The sequence below is a fragment of the Belonocnema kinseyi genome, chromosome 8 (assembly GCF_010883055.1).
Source record: "Belonocnema kinseyi isolate 2016_QV_RU_SX_M_011 chromosome 8, B_treatae_v1, whole genome shotgun sequence".
Classification (NCBI taxonomy): domain Eukaryota; kingdom Metazoa; phylum Arthropoda; class Insecta; order Hymenoptera; family Cynipidae; genus Belonocnema; species Belonocnema kinseyi.
In genome coordinates, this window is record NC_046664.1 from 74,223,066 (window position 1) to 74,243,484 (window position 20,419).

General features: G+C 28.1%; 1 protein-coding gene across 1 annotated transcript in view; it reads left to right on the forward strand.

Moving 5' to 3' along the window:
* LOC117178547 (venom acid phosphatase Acph-1-like) overlaps nt 1-20,419 on the forward strand; it is a 21,233-nt gene extending 814 nt beyond the window's left edge. Inside the window, exons 2-5 of the mRNA XM_033369974.1 lie at nt 13,832-13,927; nt 14,016-14,245; nt 17,899-18,394; nt 20,204-20,419. Coding sequence (XP_033225865.1) covers nt 13,832-13,927; nt 14,016-14,245; nt 17,899-18,394; nt 20,204-20,419 — 1,038 coding nt within the window. The remainder of the gene's footprint in view (nt 1-13,831; nt 13,928-14,015; nt 14,246-17,898; nt 18,395-20,203) is intronic.

Consider the following 20,419-nt stretch of genomic DNA (forward strand, 5'->3'; position numbering starts at 1 on the left):
GAACCGAAAATAGATACGATGTGCCTTTTGTTTTCAACGTTCAGCGAGTGATTTGTTCAAATGATGTAATGTTGCGCAATATGACACAACATGGCGACACTCTGAGGTAAAGACACAAAGACCGCTCGAAGATGCACTTAAATTGCACGAAGAACGTGCGAAGAACACAAAGAAGAACGTGCGAAGAACGCACAGAAGAACGTTCGAAGAACAAGCACATAAACACCACTAAATTGTCTAGTTTTTTAATGCGTACACTTCCCTTTTTTCAGCAATCCGGACTCGATAGGACCATGTTTTGTCTTTTTGTGGTAGCAGTGGATGTTGAAAATAAAAGAAGGGAAATCACTCCAAGTTTAACAAGTTTATTGTAGAAAACACCAAATGCCGTACACTTGATATTCACCAGTCTTGCGGTCTAACACAAAGCGGTGTTACATGAGAGGCTTTTCGCAAGGAATGTTTTCAGTGCGGAGATCAGAAAAAAATATGAATCTCGCTCGGTCAACGCGGTCGATGCTGAGGCGAACGAAACCGAAAACGCACGAAATCAGACGTCGGGTCTGAATCGATATTCAGGAGCGTATGAACAAAAACGGCACACTATTGAAAATCCCAAACAACTAGTAATGTTCCTTCAGATTCCTCTAAATTTTTAAATCTCTTGAATCTTCCCTAGATTTTTTTTTAAATAACTTAAAATATTTATAATCCTTTTAAATACCTTGTCACTTTGCAACTCTCTTAAAATTACTTGGAATGTTTTCAAATGCCGAAAAATCTTTCAAATTCTGTGCAATCTACTGAAATAAAATTGTTCACGCTTTTTAATATTTCTTGGAATGATTTAAAATATCCTGAAATCTTAAAAAAATGTTAAGACTGTTTAGAAATTTTAATGTCTTTGGAAATATTCTGAAATATTGTTAAATCTTTTCAAAGCTTTGAAATTTTTTAAAATTCGTCAATTCTCTTCAATAAATTCTTGAAAATTTTACTGAAATATTATGAAAAATAAAGAAATAAAATTCTTCCTTTCTTTGAAATGTTTCGAAATCTTAAAGAACTAAAGAAAAATTTGAATGAATATTAATTTCTTGAACTGAAAAGTTGAACTACTTAAATTTGGATTGAAAATTGATCTTTCTTTCTTGAATATTTGTGCATTCTTATGAAATTTTTGGTTGAAAATTTATTCTTTTCAAATAAAAATTAAACGATTTGATTAAAATGGATTTTTTTGTAAAAAAAAAAAACTATTTAGATTAGCTTCCTTGCAATTTATTGACAATTCTACTTGGGTCGAAAATTAATGTACTTCGTTGAAAATCCATCTTTTTTATTTGAGATTCGATTATTCAAGTAGAAGATAATTAATTATAGTTGAAAATTTATTACTCTGTTGAAAAATCATAATTTTTTCTGTAATTTATTGTCTTAGAAGAAAATTGATCTATTTGGTTAAAAATTCATCTATCGTTTAACAAATTTACTATCACTAATGAAAAAATAAATATTTAGTTTAACATACATAATTTAAAAACGAGATTTAAACTTTAATTTAGCTAAGCTCAACTATTTTCCAGTTAATTGATTCTAACCTTTTTTTAAAGTGAATTTTATTTAAATATATATAAACGTTTCTATTTTTATATACGTTATATATCTAAAAAATTAAACGGAATATTAATTTTTGCAGGTGAATTATTATTTAGGAATACCACCGAAGATGAAAACTTTACAGATTCCTCAATGTGAAATATTATGTCGATTAGACACATTTGCGATACTGATGAAGAATAAAATGCCACATAGCGAATATTTTGTATGCGACAACGGCCGAAAAGCTCTTCACGCAATTGGAAAAACCGCTCACAGTTTCGAACATTCAATAAAAAAAGCTTTCTCAAAATGAATTATGGATACAATCCTTAATTTTTCCTTTCATAAGACTTATTTATTTATGAATGCCAGCAAAAGTTGGACTTTCCACTTTTCACTTTTAAATGGGAAAAGTACGGGTTACCAAAAACTGAAAAAACGACGTTGTTATTATTAAGTTTTTGTAAATTAAAGTTAAGTCATCTCTTAAAGAATTTTGAAGGAATAATTTTCACTCCATAACTTTTTATTTTGAACCCCCTTCCCCAAAACCTTTTTACGGTGCCAGAAAATGCCCAAAATTGTTTAAACAATTCTTTTTTCCCTGTAAATCTCGAAAATTTATATTTTCTGGAATCAATAATGCAGTTGATTAATGCTCAGAGTGATTTTTTTGTGAAAGAAGGTTTAAAATTGTAAAAAATGTGTATTGTTTAGATCATTTTCCTCCTATAAATCTCGAAAAGGTACTATTCTCTGAAATGAATACGCAGTAAATAGATGATAAGATCGATTAGGGATGAAAGAGATACGAGTGTCAGATATTTTGCAATAATTTATACAATTAATTGTAGGAAAAGTGGAAAAAACATTTTTTTGCGAATTTTTACACTATATAGCTTATTATTTTTTTTTATACACAACTTATACCCTCATTTTTTAACAATAATAATTTTCACCTTTCATGATATTTCATGGTGGATCTCGATCCCTTTTTGAGACAAAGACTGCATTTGTAGGCCTATCTAACTCTTCATCTATCTTCCGTCACTATTGGATAGGCTTTTGCTATTATCTCATCATGCAAAACGTTTCACATTGTTTTCTCACCTTTTTCGACCACCATAATTTTTTTTTATTTACTTTAATTTTAAAGACCATGTGCTTCATGTTTGTATTCAGTTTGCTCAACATTCTTTGCAAGGACTCGATTGACTCTGCCATAAGAACTTTATCACCTGCGAAATCTAAACCCATGTACCCTCCCTGTCTCGATTTAATCATTCCATCATGCATCACCAGGCATTCTTCCTACAACCGCAGTACCACATACTTCAGTCGCACTTCTAACAATGACATTTTCGAGCATATTGGATGCGCCCCTATATTTTTATTGCATAATAACGCCTCCCAAGTAATCTAAGCTATGCGTTTGTTTATCTCATTCCGAAAAGCTATTCATACTTCCTGTTTATGTAAATTTTTAATAGGTATGCGCGTTTTTTTAACTCTTTCTTCTTCATCCCTGACCTAAGTTTATTTTTAAGATTAGTAGGTAATAGCCAGATATTTTATTCAGAACCCCCTCATGACTATTGTATCTTTTACTGGCTATCTTAATCTTTAATCTGCAATAACAAAGTCAATTATGATGTGCCTATGTTCTTCACACTAGGCATTAATGTAGATCAGTGTATGCCTAGACAAATTATTCGTAACAAATAGGCCCGTTTCTGAAATTAAGCTAACTAATCTTCTCCCATTATTATTTTTTCTCGGAACGATAAGATGACCTAAAACCTTTCTGTATCTTGAAGCCGGACGATGATTCATCCGTCTACGTCTTCTAGTATAATGAGTTCTTAACCATGTTTTCAAGCACTTATAGTATCATATAAACTGTATCAGAAGGCGTCTTTTACTTCGCTCTGATTACCATAAATCGGGGTGCAGCATGCTATGATAAATAAGTTTCTGATTCCTATTTTCATCCTAACCCACTACAATCTGAGAGATACAAATTCATGATCTCGGAGATGCTGCCTGGATCTTTCTCTCATAATGAAAAAGACCCCTTGACTGACATGTGATTCACTATATACTTCTGACCATATTTTCGGTTCCCCGTTTTGATAACTCATTCTCTATGTTTCTATTGTCGCATCTCTTTTTCTTTATTTCACATATATATATGAAATATCTGGTTTCGTTACCTACATAGTTTTTTGCAATTTCCTTACCTTAATATCATTCACTCTCTAGCATTCAAAACACCCAGTCTTCATTCAAAGCCTGAAATCTGACCTTTACCTTTACCGTGTACATGTGTTTCGTTAATCTAAGTTTTAGTTCATTCTGAGACTATTTGATTGTTTGTATTATTCATTGCTTAAATCTTACGTTCAACTACCACCTTTTTGTGGCGAATTTATTTGGTGAGTCTAAATCCTGTCCAAATTAGAAAGGTAATCATCACATGGTGGAGATTCTAGTTTTAACGTCAGTCCCACCAACCTTCAGTTACAATAGAGGAGAATGTGTGGACAGAACTGGAACCGAGAATCATAGTTGGTTAAAGTTGATACTGAGAAGGTCACCAGCCTTCAACAGTGTAGTATTAGGAGGGATTCAACATGTTCCCATCGGCCAATATAAATGTAAAAGGGACATTTTTCATAACAATTACTTTTTTAAACAATTACTAAACCCATTCCAAAACAAACAGTGGAATGGTCCACCTGAATAAATAAATTTTTGCATTTTTAACAACAAGGTATTTTATTGTGATTCGAGTTATCATATAGAAAGACTATGAGCCCCCCCCCCCTTCAAGTAAAATAGTTTCATTTTCATTAATATAATCAAAATTGCAGTTTTGTGGTTAAAAAATTTGTATGACAATAAATAAAATTATCTGTATACAGAAAAATAACTGAAAAGGTATTGCACATATGAAATTATATTTTGTTTCTTTTAAGATTAAGTTAAACACGACCACACTCCTCTACAGTAACCGACAGGTTGATTTCATGGGAACAACGCTGGTAAAGTATCAAATTAAAGTTTGCCCTGTTTCAAAAATCGAACTTCGAAAACCTTTCAAATCACTGCAGTAAATTGGAGATTTATTAGAATTATTATAAAGATGTCAAAATCTTGAAATTTCTTTTATGTTCTTAGAAACGCTTGTAGGTAGGTAAAATTCTTTCAAATACTAGAAAATTTCTGAATTCCCACGAAAAGCCTCACTCTTTGTCAATTCACGAACAAAGCATTTTGTCGTGATTTAATTAATGATATAAAAAGAGTAGAAGCCCCCCCCCCCCCCCGAAGCAAAATGTTTAAATTTCAAATGATATCATGGAAATTGACGCATCACCCAAAGTTTAAAATTAGAAGTTTCATTCCCTTTTCAAATTAATAGTAATAAAATTCTCATCTTGGAAAAGCTGTCTTAATTATTTCATTTTGACTCTGAGCTTGTCTTCAAAGATTTTTCTTAATTTGTAAATTTAAATTTGAAAATAAACTAAATAGTTCGTTTATAATTCACATGAATGATTGTCAAATAAAGAAAACTATCGGCAGTTGGAGCACTTTGTTAATATCTTGCATCCATGCAAAATTATTTTACTTCTTGACAAAAATAATTCTGCTCGAAATAGTTGATTTTTTAAAGAAAAAATATTAATTTTTAACCAATTATTTATTTTTAAAAATGTTTAGGTAAAAAAAATGAATTTCCAATCGAAAATCGAATAGTTTAACTTTCAGTTAAAGAAAAATATTCTACTAAAAGAAACACAATTTTTTAAAGACTAGTACAAATTTAAACAAAGGGATAAATTTTCACCTTCATTTATTCATCAATCTTCAATTGGAATAATATAGTTTTCAATAAAAAACTACTCTGAATGAAATAATGTAATTTTGAATCAAAGGAATGAATTTTCAACTAAAATAGTCATCTTGCTCAAAATATTTTATTTTTAGCAAGATGACTTCAACTTTTAAATAAGTAGTTGAGTTTTCGAACCAAAAAGAGGAATTTTCGATACAAGACAAAACATTTGAATTTTTGTCAAAACGAGAAATCCATTTAATTTTTCTACAAAACTAAATCAAATCAACAAAATAGTTAAGTTTGTAACCAAAGAGGTGAATTTTTAAGTAAAATGATGAATTGTCAACTAGGAAAATTCAGCTTTTAGTAGAAAAAATAATTTCCAAACAAATATTAAAATTTTGAAGAAAAGAGATGAATTTCCGACTATAGTAACGAATCTTAAACCAAAAAAAGATATTTTTACCAAAGAACTTCAACTTTAAAGAAATTAATTAAATTTTGTAACCTAAGAAGATACAAATTTTAACAAAAGGGACGAATTTTTAAACCAAAAAGAAGGATTTTCAACAAATGACTTGCATTTTCAACCAAGAAAGATTTTACAATATAGAAAGAAAAAAATGTCATTCAAATTGTTGAATTTTCAAACCAAAGATGTAACCAGAAAAATGAACTTCTCGCCGGAAATTCGAAGAATGTGGAAGTGACGAAATATTCCATCCTATAAATCCTTCTTTTATCCATAGGGTTTAAAGGGGATAAGTTTAATTAATTAAAAGCAGAAAACAGTAAAAAGAAAATTACTTTTTTTCTAACAATATAGTAATTTCAATACCACACTGAAAAAAAGAATTTTTTTAAACAAGTAAATGCATTTACTTGAATCCTGTTTTTTTATACCAAGAAAATATTCTTTAGAAGTAGTAATTTTTATTTAAACCACACACATATATTTGATTATTTTGTTCAGTTGGATATTTTTTGCTTTGAATGTTTACAAATTTGATGTGGGAAAACAGTTTTTTGAACCAACGAAATAGTTGCTTTGAACTTAAAATATATTTCGTTCCATAAGTCCACATTTCCTTATTTCAAAGAAGTATTCATTCCCATCCATGGCACATTCATTTGGATAAATCTGTTATTCATTTAGTTTAAAACGTATATTTTATTTCTTGAATTAATATTTCTTTCATTTGAAGAAATATGCCCCTCCAACCAATAGATCGCACTTTTGAATCAAACAATGTTAACTTAATCCTATTAAAATTTCTTTGAATAAAATAAATAATTTTTTCCATCAGAGTGCTTATATTTATTTGCCTCTAATAAATATTTCTTTTAAAATAAACAGGAGTTTCACTTACTTCAGACAAGTAAAATTAAGTTGGTACAAGAAATCTTTTTTTAGCGCATCGTGACTAGGAGGTTTTCTTTCTTAATTTCCAGAGCATAGGTATGGAAAAATAGTGATCCTGAGAAGAACAATCACCCTTTTATTTGGTTATGCGGTAGTACAAATTATCCCATTTATATCTCGTAGAGATTTGAACTGCGGTTCTAACAATTCAGATGAAGCATTTCGCACCGAATAAAAAAATATTTACATTTTTTGCGACAAGGAAGTAAAAGCGAAGACGTTAACGCTTCATATAAAACAAACAAAAAATGTACAAAAAAATGGTATGCATAACTGTGTGTGTAAATTTCCATTCAGATATTCCTAATATATATATTAGTAAAAAAATCTTGTTTTTAATCAAATGCACAAATATTTGATTTAGGTTTGAAACGGAGTGACTTTCTGTATCAGTCTGGCCGTGACATACATGTTCTTTTCTACTTAGCTCAGTGATACGCACAGAGATTTTCGACAGTTTTCAACAGGCTTTTTCAGAAACGATTCCAGCATTACGTGAGTTTTTTCAGATATTTTTCTGACCTTAAATCCTTGTTTTTCCAGAAATAATTTTTCTTACGTGATTTTTAATGGCAGATCGGAAACCATCTTTTTTAAAATTATTTTTTATCTTCAATTAGATAACTGAATTCATTCCATTCTCAGTGAAAATAAATATAATAAAGAATATAAAAAATTGAATCTAATTGTTATTAAGCAATTATATTACCAAAATATCAACATCGTTGAAATTCTGCTTGCAAAGTATATTTGTAAGTTAAAATTGCTTAATTTTCTCTATACTATAATATTTTATCATAAGAATTTGTTGTCATTTTTCTTAATTATATAAAAAAATAGATATTTTAATTCATTTATTGGACGAACGTAATCGTTTTTCTTTGTTAGTATCTTTAAATTATATTTGTGGTAATAATTAGTGATGAAGATTAGTAATTCCATATTATTTGCTTATTTTATAAACAAATTTTCTAAACAAATGCATTGATCGGCAATTTTAGGACAAAATGAAATTGTTTTACATTCTTAGCGCTTTCAAATGATATAAGTCGTAGTGTTTAGTAACGAAGCATTGTCCTTTGATATTATTTGTTTATTTTACAAACAAATTCTATAAAAAATGCATAGTTCGGTAATTAATGGGCAGAAAGTAATTGTTTTATATTCTTAGCGCCTTAAATGTTATAAATCGTGGTGTTTAGTAATGAATAACTGTCATTCGATATTTTTATCTTATTTAATAATCAAATTTTATAAAAAAATTAAATTTCTTTCATTTGCAAAGAAAAAGTAATCGTCTTTCTTTCTGATCGGCTTCAAATAATGTAAGTGATAATGTTTAGTGGTGAAGACTTCTCGTTTAATATTATTTGTTTAATTATTTTATAGGTAAATGAAATAAATGCATAGTTTGGCCATTAATAGACATAAAGTCAATTTTTGTATATCTTATCGCCTTAACATTATGCTAGTAGTAATATGCAATAAAGTAGATTTTTATTTGATATTATTTATTTTTAAAAACAAATGCATATTTTGGCCATTTATGGACGTAAAGTAATCGTATTTTATTATTGCCCTTAAATAATATCACTGGACAAGTTTTGTGATATTCTTTAAAAAAGAGGTTAAAAGTTATATATAAATGTCAATACTATGCACTTATTTATAAAATAAACAAATAATAACGAACGAGAAATCTTCAACAATACACATAACTTTAGTGATAATAAATCAATAAAATATGCCACTTTTTTCCATTTTTTAAATGGCTTACAACTCTTAAACAAAAAAAGGAATCTTTTTATGAAACAGGGTTTTGTATTTAGTTTGAATCAAAGAAACTAAAAAATTCGAAATCTTGAAGCTGACCATTCTTTTCATTCCTTTTTTTTATATTAACTGAAATGCAAATAAGAGCAAATTTTAAGCAAAATATTGATTTTTATAAAGTAGTTTAAAATCAAAACTTTTTTAATTTGTTATTTATACATCGAAATTTGTTTGGATTTTTTTTTATAATTTAAAATTTTCTCAGGATTACCCAGAGAACTTTTTTAATGTTTTAGATCCTTTAAAAACCCTTAAGAGGCTCAAAAATTCTATTTCTAAAATCTACATTTGGATTTCAATTATTTGAAATCAGTTCAAGTTTTAAATTAATTTGGAATATTTTCAAACTTTATAAATATCTCTTCAACTTGCTTAAATATTTTCTAAATTTAAAAATGTAAAATTGTTATTTATATATCAAAATTCTACAATTTTACTTACGAATGAATATGTTTTAAAAATAAAAATAAAAATAAAAACTTGTAATATTTAAATCTTTAAAAGTTTAGCGGTTCAAAGCTTTCTTTTGCAAAGATTACAGTTTCAAATTCTTTGGTTTTCAATGTTTGATTTATAAATACTCGGTTTCAGTTAAAAATAAAATATTAGTAAATACCAAATAGTTTTTTTCTTCTTGATAAAAAACATTCCAAATTAAATGCGTTAAAGATCGAATGTTTTCAACTAATACAATATTTGAATTGAATTTAAAATTTAATAAAAATGTAAATTATTTAATTTGAAACGGATTCAGAATCGACTTCTGAAATAATTAATTATTTAATTCTGAATATGTAAAGCACAGTTCAATTTTAAAAATGATTAAATTATTCATATTTGAATTTGATCAACTAAAACCGTTTTATCATATGAGAAAAATCTGTTTCAAACGCTTTTAATTTTAATTGCTTCATTCATTAAAACTACATTGCAAAATTTTTTTAATCGAAAGAGTACGCTTTATAATAAATATCTAAAATATAAAATATTTAATAAAATATTTTAGAATTACACATTACAACCCGAGTGATATCATAATTGAAAAAGTTATCAACTGAACTTAACAATGAAAGAATAAATAAAAACGAATTCATTTTAAATATTTTCTCAAAAAAGCGAAAAGAAACAAAATTTATGAATCAAAAGTTTTAAGTTAAAAAAATCAACCTGTATAAATAAATAAATTAATAGTATTAAATGAAATTGTATAATAATATAACATTCTTAATAATTGTTGTTATAGATCTTGGTTAACATTTTTAAGAGAAGTAAATGTTCTCAAATTTTTGGGTCCAAGGTCTTATACTTATAAGTGTAGTCCACAAATCTGTTATGACAGAAGCCACACAACTTAAGTTGGTTATTGTGGTGAGTATATATTTACTGATATAATTATGCCGCTTTTTATTGCAAGAAGATTGAAAACCATTTACACAGTGAACATTGGTTTAAAGTTCCCAAATCAAAGTTATTTTCAATAACATAATGAAATAAAAGTGATATTAATAATTCAATAATTTTAAATAACTATTTATTTGCATAAAGTTTTCAAACATTTTAATTATAACGGAACTTAAATTATAACAATTGAAAAGAAGATAACAATTATCAGAAGTATCTTTTAAATTTATTTAAGTATAATTTTTATACGATTTTTTGCTGAATTAGAAAATATTTTTAAATATTTTAAATGTGTCGAACAAGAATCAAGAAGATTTAAACAAAAAATTTATATAATAGGATTTTACAGAATATTAGGAAAAATGCGGGTCTTTTTGAAAGATGTTTAGGAATTTAAAAGTTTTGAAGAAATCAAGAAATGTTTGATGCATTTGAGGAAATCTTTCCAAGTTCTTTAATATTCCTAATTTATTCAAAACATCTTAAATTCCTACAATTTTAAATGAGTCGAATTTGAAAATTTTTGAAAAATCATTTAAAATGTGAACAATTGCATTTCATTCTTCTAAATTTCCCAGAAATTTTGTCCAAATGTGTTTATTTTCTTTAATTTACTCAATTTTCTCTCCACCTTACCAAACTGAAACGTTATGGTTTAAAATCTTCTACACTCTTTTCTGAAATTTAAGGGAATTGTTTGAAATGTTTTAAAAACCTTCTTTCATTTTCTCCTAAAGTTCATTTGTCAATATGAAAATCATTTTCAATTTTTGCACGAATCGCAAGAAAATATTTTTTTCAATCTTTTTGTACCTGCTAACAATTCTAATCTTTAACAATTATTCAAATTTTTCCTGAATTTGTTTCAAATTCTGCAAAATTAAAGGAATTGCCTTAAAATCTTTCATTTTTAATTAGTTTTAAATCGTCTCAAAACTTTTAAATGTCTCTTAAGCTTACCCGATTTTTTTGTAAAATTATTTGATATAGTAAAATTGCAAAATTCTGCTTTAAAATCTTTTACTCTTTTAAAAATTTGCATTAAAAAAAAATGTTTTGTAATCTTTCTCAATTTTCTCTTCCATGTAATTACAAAAAAATCTTTTAAAATTTTTCCATGAATTCTGAAAACATTTTTTCTGTAACATTTCTGTAACCATTTAAAATTTCCCCAGAAATCTTTAAACAAATGCAATCTTCTCAAATCTTTCATAATTACTAAGAAGTTTTTCTTTTTTTCTTAAATTCTTCAAAATGAGTTTTTGACCATAGTTTTATTGTTCTTATCGCCTTAAAATTCTAAGAAAGTTTACAAATTATAATGCGATAGAAAAAATTTTAAGAACTTAATTATTTTCCATCATGAAACAATAATTGACTATATGAATTTTCTCTTCTATCTCTAATATTTAGAATGATTTGGAAATTAATTATATGATAAAGTGAACTTATTTATTTAGCAATTTTGATATACCAAGAACTTTTCAATGTCACGTAATATGTTTTATTTTTTTTTTATTTTGATGTTGAAAAATTAAATTATTTTAGAATACGTGTTTGTAAAAAATGGAAGGGTGGAACTTATTTCTATTTGAAGTTTTCTTCCGCTAAACATTTTTAATAACAAAAATAAAAACGTGAAATAAATTTTTCACCAAATTCAATTATTTTTGAAAACATCAATTGTCAAAGCGCAGCCAAATAATATTGAAACTGTATGAAATTTGATATAAGCATGCGGTATACTCTAGCGATGCCTACACAATGAAGAAACAAATTTAAGCTACCTTATGTTTTAAAATATTTAGTTGCAAATTTAGAGCGATCAGTATTCATATTTTTTTTAGTTTCGCTGACAAAAAGTATCGAAGGAAGTTCAAAGTTGAAAAATATTCCAGAAAGGTACTTGTTCCTCACTATTCAGGTAAGATTTTTAGAAATGTAAGAATGCTTTCTTATAAAATACCAAATTCTGTTAGTGCTTAATGAATGGGTCTCAAAATTTTTTTAAATCTTCCTTAAATAGTGAGGAATGAATATCTCACTACAAATTTTTCAGTTTTTAAAATGCTCTCATACTTTTTCACGGTGAAACTAAAATAATATGATTACCGACCGCCCTGAATTTGCAATTAATTCTTATCAATCGATAGTTAACTAAAAGTTTTTTCTTTATTTTATTTTATTTTTTTTTTGCATTACTAGAGTATTCTACGTGCTTATACTAAATTTCAAACAATTAAAATAATATTTGGCTGATTCAAGGCAATTTATATATTACAAAATAATTGAATGTGGGGAATTTTTTTTGCTTCTTCCATTTTATTATAAAAAATAGTAAACAAAAAAATAAGCTTGTCCGCTATTACATCCGCGCCATTAATTACGAAATAATGTGTGTATTAGGATGGTTCAAAAATTTATTCTATTTTTTCACTCCAAAGGGTAAGCTCCCCTCCCCATTTACAGTTTCCAGGCAGAAATTAATTCCATGTTTTTTAATAACATTGAATTTTAAATGTAAAAAAAAACACTTATCATAAACCTTTTTTTAAATTGAATTTAAGTCCTACTTAAAAAGTCTTCACGAAATAATTTCCACTTGATAACTTTTCAATTTTACGCCCCAGCTCTCTCGTATTGTGCCCAGAAAATGCCCTGAAATGTACAAATGGCAATTTCATGTGAATTTTTTTCTAAAGACGGGATTTTTTTTAATTTTCAATATAAATTGTTTAAATTGTGTAAATGATAAGTTTTTATTTGTTCAAATTTTTTTCATTTAAACTCATACAAAGTTCATATTTTCGAAAATTACTGAAAGAATTAGTGACATTTAGGAGTAATTTTATTTTGTTTTAGACATGATTAAATCTCTAAACAATTATTAATCATGCACATCTGACTTTAATTAGAATCGTGCAAAAATTCTACTTTTCAAATCTATATGAACTACGTCACTTATTATAAAAAATTTTCAAATCAAATGTTTTTATTATTTACATTATTATTTGCCCAAACAATTTTTTTCCAAATATTATTCATACATAAATTAACTCACTCATTAATCCAACAAGCAAAAAACATTATTTTATAATAAAATTCAACAAACTGTTCAAGAAAATGATGAAAATAATAATAATAATAAGTAAATTTGCCACTTCTTCCGTAAAAGTAACTAATAAGTAATAATAAGTATTTAATAAATATTTTAATAATTTAATTTAATTAATAATTCAATCAATATGATTTAAAACATCCATGAAGTATACAATTAGTTTAAACAGTCCTATTTTTTCATGATTTCCCATGAAAAAACTCATAATCAACTAAAAATTGTTTAAACAAATACAATATATCTTCAGAAAGAAACATTTCTCCTAATATATATTATTTGTATAATTTATTTCAGAATTTTTAACAATTTGAAAAAATTCAAAAAAAGCCCGGCTCCTGCAGGAATTTTGAAACAAACTCTATACTTTTAAGTAATGACTGAAATTGAATTTATGAAAAGTTAATAACAAATAGTTTTTTTTCTGAAAACTTTTCTATTGAAATTCCCATATTATTTCCAAAAGCTCACGGACACTCATTAATATAGACAAATTAGAAAGAAAACCCAATTTCTTTTTCCAGGAATATCACAAAAAATGGAAGGGGGGAGACTTGCCCTCCATTAAAAAATATTGTTTACGGCCCCAGTAATAAAATATTGCAATTTTTAGATTGCCCGCCATGGAGATCGAACACCAAACGAAAAAACTGAAGGTTACCCAAATGATCCTTATACAAATCAAATCTTTGACGGAAAATTAACCAAGGTGCTAAGCATTATACTTTACAAAATTATTTTTTTTTACCTTTTTTGAATTTTAAATCATAAAATTTATTATAAATTTTATTCTTTAGAGGGGCAGAAAAAGAGAACTTGCTTTAGGTAACTTCCTTCGTACTAAATACAATGCATTTTTGGGACCTTCTTACATCCCTGGATCTATAGACGCTAGAAGTACGGATCTCAATCGTACCAAAGAATCTTTAGACTTGATTTTGAAGGGGTTGATGCCACATGCGGTGGTACCTACAAAATTTGATTCTAAATTACAAGACGTCATGCTTGTACCATACATGTGTCCTGGGTAAATTTCTGAAAATTTAAATAATGTGCTTCAAAGAAGAATTAGGTCACAGCTTAAATATTAAATATACCCTTTTAATTTTAATTAATCACGATGTAACTAATTAAATTAATCGAGCATGCAATCACCACTACTTGTTTTAAAGAAAGAGGTACGATTTTTAAAATAAATACTTTAACAAACACTTGACTAGAAGGGTGTATAAATCATCTGTAAAAAGAAATGGAATTTTTCAATTTGTTCAATAAATTGGTGACTAGCCGTTCCTCAGATCTGGTTTTCAGCGCAGACAGTGCTCCCAATTTGGGGTACTTTTTGAACAGCGCTTGCGTCGCGCCAACAACCCGATTGGTTACTGTTAGCGCGCGCATTTTAAATTATATAAGTAGTTTTCATATTTCATATTTATGATAAATAATGATTGGGAAATACGCTAGTCTTGTGATAATTTCTTGTGAGATAATTTAATTATTTCATAAGGAAGGCTTGGTATCGCGTGGCTGCGAAGCAAATCAAAATTATATTTCCCTGGAGAGGAAATATGTTCAAAAGGTAGTGATGATGATGATTCATAGAATTTTCTGGTGATTTCTTTGATATATTTTGAATTATAAAGTAACTGAAATTCTCTTTGAAGGACAAAGTTCGACATAACTCCATCCGTCGTTTGCCAGTGGTAGCACCGGGCTTTAGTAAGACGGCGCACAGCAGTAAAAAAATATTTTCGGTGTTCATAAACCTAATATCTTAAGATTGGCTGCACAAAATTAAATGAAATTGAGACTAAATACAGTTCACGTCATACCTAATAAGAGGAAAATACTCACAAGATCCAAATATATTTTCCAAGGCCAGAAAATCCATGGGAAATCGGATAGTTTTCATATTTTCCTGAAAATTAAAAAAAAAATTATTATAATACAATAGCTTCGCCAGATTAAAAAACACTGAAAATTCACGTTTTTTCTTGTTTTATCGAATTTTACAGCAAAATTAAAAATCGGAGGTACCAATTTTCCTTTGTATTTCAGTTTGGCCGATGAAAATAAGGAAATTTGAGTGTTAATGTAACAAAATGTATCATTATTTCTGAAAGTTTGAATCAGTTTATCGTTGTATATGAAAAGTACTCGATTTCCCATCTTAATATTATTCTCTTTTCTAGATAAGTTAATACATTAATTGTAAGACAAAGGAAATATCATAAATTTATTGTTACAGATTTTCAGTAAACAAAATTGGCTAATTAGTCTGCTGTAACGAAAGAGAACAATAATTTTTTTAATTAAAATTCTTCCTTAAATTCCATCATTTTGATCAATGATTAAAATTAACTATAAATGAATAATTAACATATTGAAAGTTACGGATTAGATTAAGAATTATGGAATTTAATAATTTAAAGTTACTGGTTATATCTTTCAAAATGTCTGATGAAATAAGTGAGAATTATTAATTACATAATTCAAAATAACTGATTTAATCAATGTTGATGTCTGCATAATGTATTTATTTAATCAAGTTGAACTTTATAGAATTAAAAATTATGAATCGATTATCAGACATTGCTGGTTATATCAATTCATATGTATTGGCAGAAAATAAATTTTCTAGGTTTAATATTCATAATTTCGGTTGAAATATTAACTATTATAATTCTTAATGAGGTTTCATCTTTTTGTATTGAAAGTTTAAGTGGTTGCTTGAAAGTTTAATTTCTCTGCTTAACAAGCATTTTTTTGTTTTGTTAAAAATTAATCTTCTTGATTAAAATTAACTTTATCTATAATAAACTGAACCTTTTAATATTTTTGATGAAATATTAATCTTTTTTAGTTAAAAATTCAACTGTGTGGTTCAAATATTAAATTTTACTTTTTTCGTTGAAAATTCATAAATTTTATTAAAAATATAACTATGTGAGTGATCATTATTCTACTTTAAAAATATATAATTTTCTTGCTTAAAGATTCATCATTTTAGATGAAAACTCACCCTAATGATTTAAAGTTCAACTGTTTTGATCAATATTCATGTGTTTCATTGAAAATCCATCTTTTTGGCTGAAAATGTAAATATTTTCTTTCAACTTCTTTTTTCTTCAATTAATGTTTTTAATTGCAAATTTAACTATACCATTTCTTTCTAAAAGCTTATTTTCTTATTTAAACATTTTTTTTCACTTGCACATTCATCATTTTAATTAAAAATACATCTCTTTGTTTTTCAGTGCTTCTATTTTGTTGACAATTCTTTGCGTTGAATATTTAACTATTTCATTTTTATATTTCGTTATAGATGCAGGATAATTTAATAAGAATTCGAGGTGAATTTCAAAAAACAAAAAATAATTTCAAATCTCTTCAAATCTTAAAAACCCTACGAAATACATCACGTTTGTATCAATCCTATAAGTGAAATAAATTGAACAATATTGTTCAACTGTCCAATAAAATAAAAAATTATTTATGCTATTAGAGCTTATACTTTCGGAATTAGGAACTCAACAATTTTATTTTAGACGATGCTTTATTTAATCCTTCCTCTTTTCAATAGGATTTTCATTCATTTATAACGCCTTTCTCTTGCCGCCTTACCTCTTTCTTCATTTTTAACCTTCCCTCTTTTTTTTTAAATTTTGAGGATGGTTTCCAATTTGTACTTTTACTTTTTACCACTCAAATATTTTGAAGAAAAATAGTTTGAACGAAATTTAGTACATATAAATGTACAGCGAGATGTGAATCTAACTCACAAGCACGTCCTGTAAATACACCGGTATATACGCATCCTAAATTTGTCAAACAAAATTCAGGATCGGAAAAAATTTTAATTAGGTATTTTATGTTGCATGGGCGAAATCCAAGATTTCAAGATGTCTGCACGCCGAGGGGAAAACAATGATACCTACTGCTGGGACAAAACTTGATTTTTATATTAATTTAGGCAAACATTTTTTTACAAGAAGGTTTTGCAATTTAATTAAATAGCTTTATAAAAATAAAAAAGTTATATCTAAATACACTTATGATGAAGAATCAATATTATTCACATTACAAAAAAGTATGTTTCGTCCCATTCAATTTGTATTATTGATTGGCACTCGGCGTGCAGACATCTTGAAAGCTGGTGTGTTCCTAAAGTTTAAACGTAAAATGGATTGAAAAATCCTTTGGCAAATAATTTTCTGCCGTTCTGAACCAAATATTAATCTCTTATTCAGTAACTTCTCTTGTGAAATATAATAGTGATTGCTAGTTACGTTGACGGAACCCAAAAAAGGACGCAAAGTTTTGTGGACTGTTTTTTTTTATTTAGGAAAAAAGTTCCTAATGCTTACACTAAAAACTTAGAAGATGAGTCGTGAGATATTTTTTCTTTAATCCGAGGTCCAAGCAGAACCCAAAAAGATATTGCTAGTTGTCAAACGACGGCTGTTTATGTATCGACGAAACCGTAAAAATATTTTCGAAGGCACTCATATTTGCGTGTGCATGTAGTGTATACTGCGCTCGTCAGCTAACTTCACAGAGTTTCTAATCTGCTCCCTGCAGTGATTTTTCATGCCCAGTAAAATTCTTTAATTCGAATACCTTATTGTTTATAAATAATTATTTAATGCATAAATTAATATATATATTTTTTATATGTAGATACACAATTGAGTACTGGGCAGCAAAGAGAAACACAAGAAAAGAGTTTAAAAAGTTAAAAAGGTTCAGAAAACATTTAAGCAAGTGGACAGGCAAAAAGATCAAATCGTCGCTTGATATATATCGAATTTACACGACTTTGGAATGTGAAAAGTTTATGAATCTTAAATTGCCATCTTGGACTGAGGGTGTTTATCCAGATGGCGATCTTCTTAAAGGAACTCTTTTAGAATTTGATCGAATGAATCATAGCCAAAGTATGAGAAGACGAAACGGTGGCAGGTTGATCAAAAAATGCAAAGAAGATATGGACTCTGTAGTACATGGTTTCATGGATAAAAACCGAAAGATTATTATTTATGGTGCTCATGATCTTAACATTGTTGCAGTTTTGAAGTCCTTAGGTGTTTTCTTTCCACATGTACCCAAATTTTCCAGTGCTGTAATTTTAGAATTATATCATATGGACAAACCTCATAAACATTATTATGTGAAGGTAAGGCTGTTAGGATAAATCCAAATTGACCATAACAAATGTTCCAAAAATTTCCTATTAACAGAGCTTTTAAAGTTTCTTAAGTTTCAACTTTCTTACATACCGAAAAATAAAAAAATCTTTATACTTTTCTATGGATTCTAATCAATTATTTTCTGAGAGATCATTTCTATTTGTGTCATCCCTGTTTTTGGAGAAAACACATAACACCTTTGAAAATAAGAGAAAAATTTTTGGTCAGTATTGAAAAATTTACCTGTGACAAAAATGCACTAGGAAAAAAATCGCTAAGACCCAAGGTTCAAAGCTGATATTAAAGTAATTTTCTACAATTTTTATTTTTTATCTTATGAAATTTTCTTTGTAACTTGAAACTTTGTACTTGAAAATTTGTGCATTTTTTTTAAATTTTTGGTTGAAAATGTATATTTTCTTGCTGAAAATTAAAGAATTTGGTTAAAATTGATTTCTTTGTCACAAGTTGAACTGTTTGGATAAAAATTCACTTACTTTTTTGAAAATTCGACATTAGAAAACGCGTCAGATACAAAAAAATCTTTCAGCGAAATGTTGTAGGAGACAAAGAGGAAATGCATTAGTGCTAATACCCGTGAACTTGGAAGCAATTTTGAAGGTTATTTGAAGGTGTAAGTGATTTTTTAAAATGGAAAACCCTAATTTTGACCCCGGATTGGAAAAAAGCAGAAAATCTTACGCATGAGATGATGTATTGGTGAAGGTTGTTTCAAGGTCAGATGAAGGCCCAATAGGCGAAAATGACATAGCAAGAAATATCTCAGAATATAAGCCAGATATCAAAAAATGTTTTAGGCAAAAGTTGTAGGGGAGAATAGGGAGCATGTATTGGTACTAAAGACCTTGACATAGGCACTTGAAAATTAAATATGGAAAAATGACTTAAATTCTATAGATTCAAAATGCGAAGCTTCTACTATGTATTATAGAGGTCAAATAAACTTTCAAAGTTTGGTCAACAGGTCAATTATGAACGACCTTGGATTTTTCATGGTCATAAGCTTGCTATTTTTAGCGCTACCCAAGGACAACAACGTGGACGTAATAGGAGAAGTGAGAGGCAAGGGGGCTCACTTTCATCAGACACCCCGGATGGTAAGAGGTAAGGACACTCACTCTAAACCAGCACCCCAAAGGGAACATAATCCTATTACATCCACGTCGTTTTTCTTGGGTAGCGCTAAAATAAGAAGTCTACAACCTTGAAAAATGTAAGGTCGTTCATGCTTGGCCTGTTGACCAATCTTTGAAAGTTTATTCGAGCTCCACAACACACGGACTTTCAAGCGACCTTCACAATCGCCTTCAAGGTCAAGGTCTTGAGTACCAATGCACGCTCCCTATTATCTCCTACAACTATTGTTTGAAACATTTTTCGGTGTCTGACATACACCCTGAGATATAACTCGCTTTGTAATTTTCGCCTATTTGACCTTCATTTGACCTTGAAATAACCTTGTCCTATAGAACTTCTCATACGTAAAATGTTTCGCTCTTCTCGAATCCGGGGTCAGAAATTAGGGGTTTCCGGTAGAAAAATCACTTTAACCTTCAAATAACCTTCAAAATTGCTTCAACGGTCAAGGTCATTGATAATAATGCATTTTCTCCCTTGTTTCTCTATAACCTTTGTCTCAAACGTTTTTCTGTGTCTGGTGTGTTTTCTGAGATATTTCCCGTGATATAGTACAATGGTCCACCCTGTATAAACGTTTCAATTTTAATATACGATATATATCTAAGAAAACTTAACCAGAATATTAATTTTTGTAGGTAAATTATTATTTAGGCATACCACCAGTCATGAAAACTTTACAGATTCCTAACTGTGAAATATTATGTCAATTAGACCTATTTAATACACTGATGGAGGATGTTATGCCACATAGCGAATATGTCATATGCGACGAAGGCCGAAAAGCTCTTCACGCAATTGGAAAAGTCGCTTCTGCTTTCGGACAATCAGTCAAAAATGTGTTCTCAAAATAA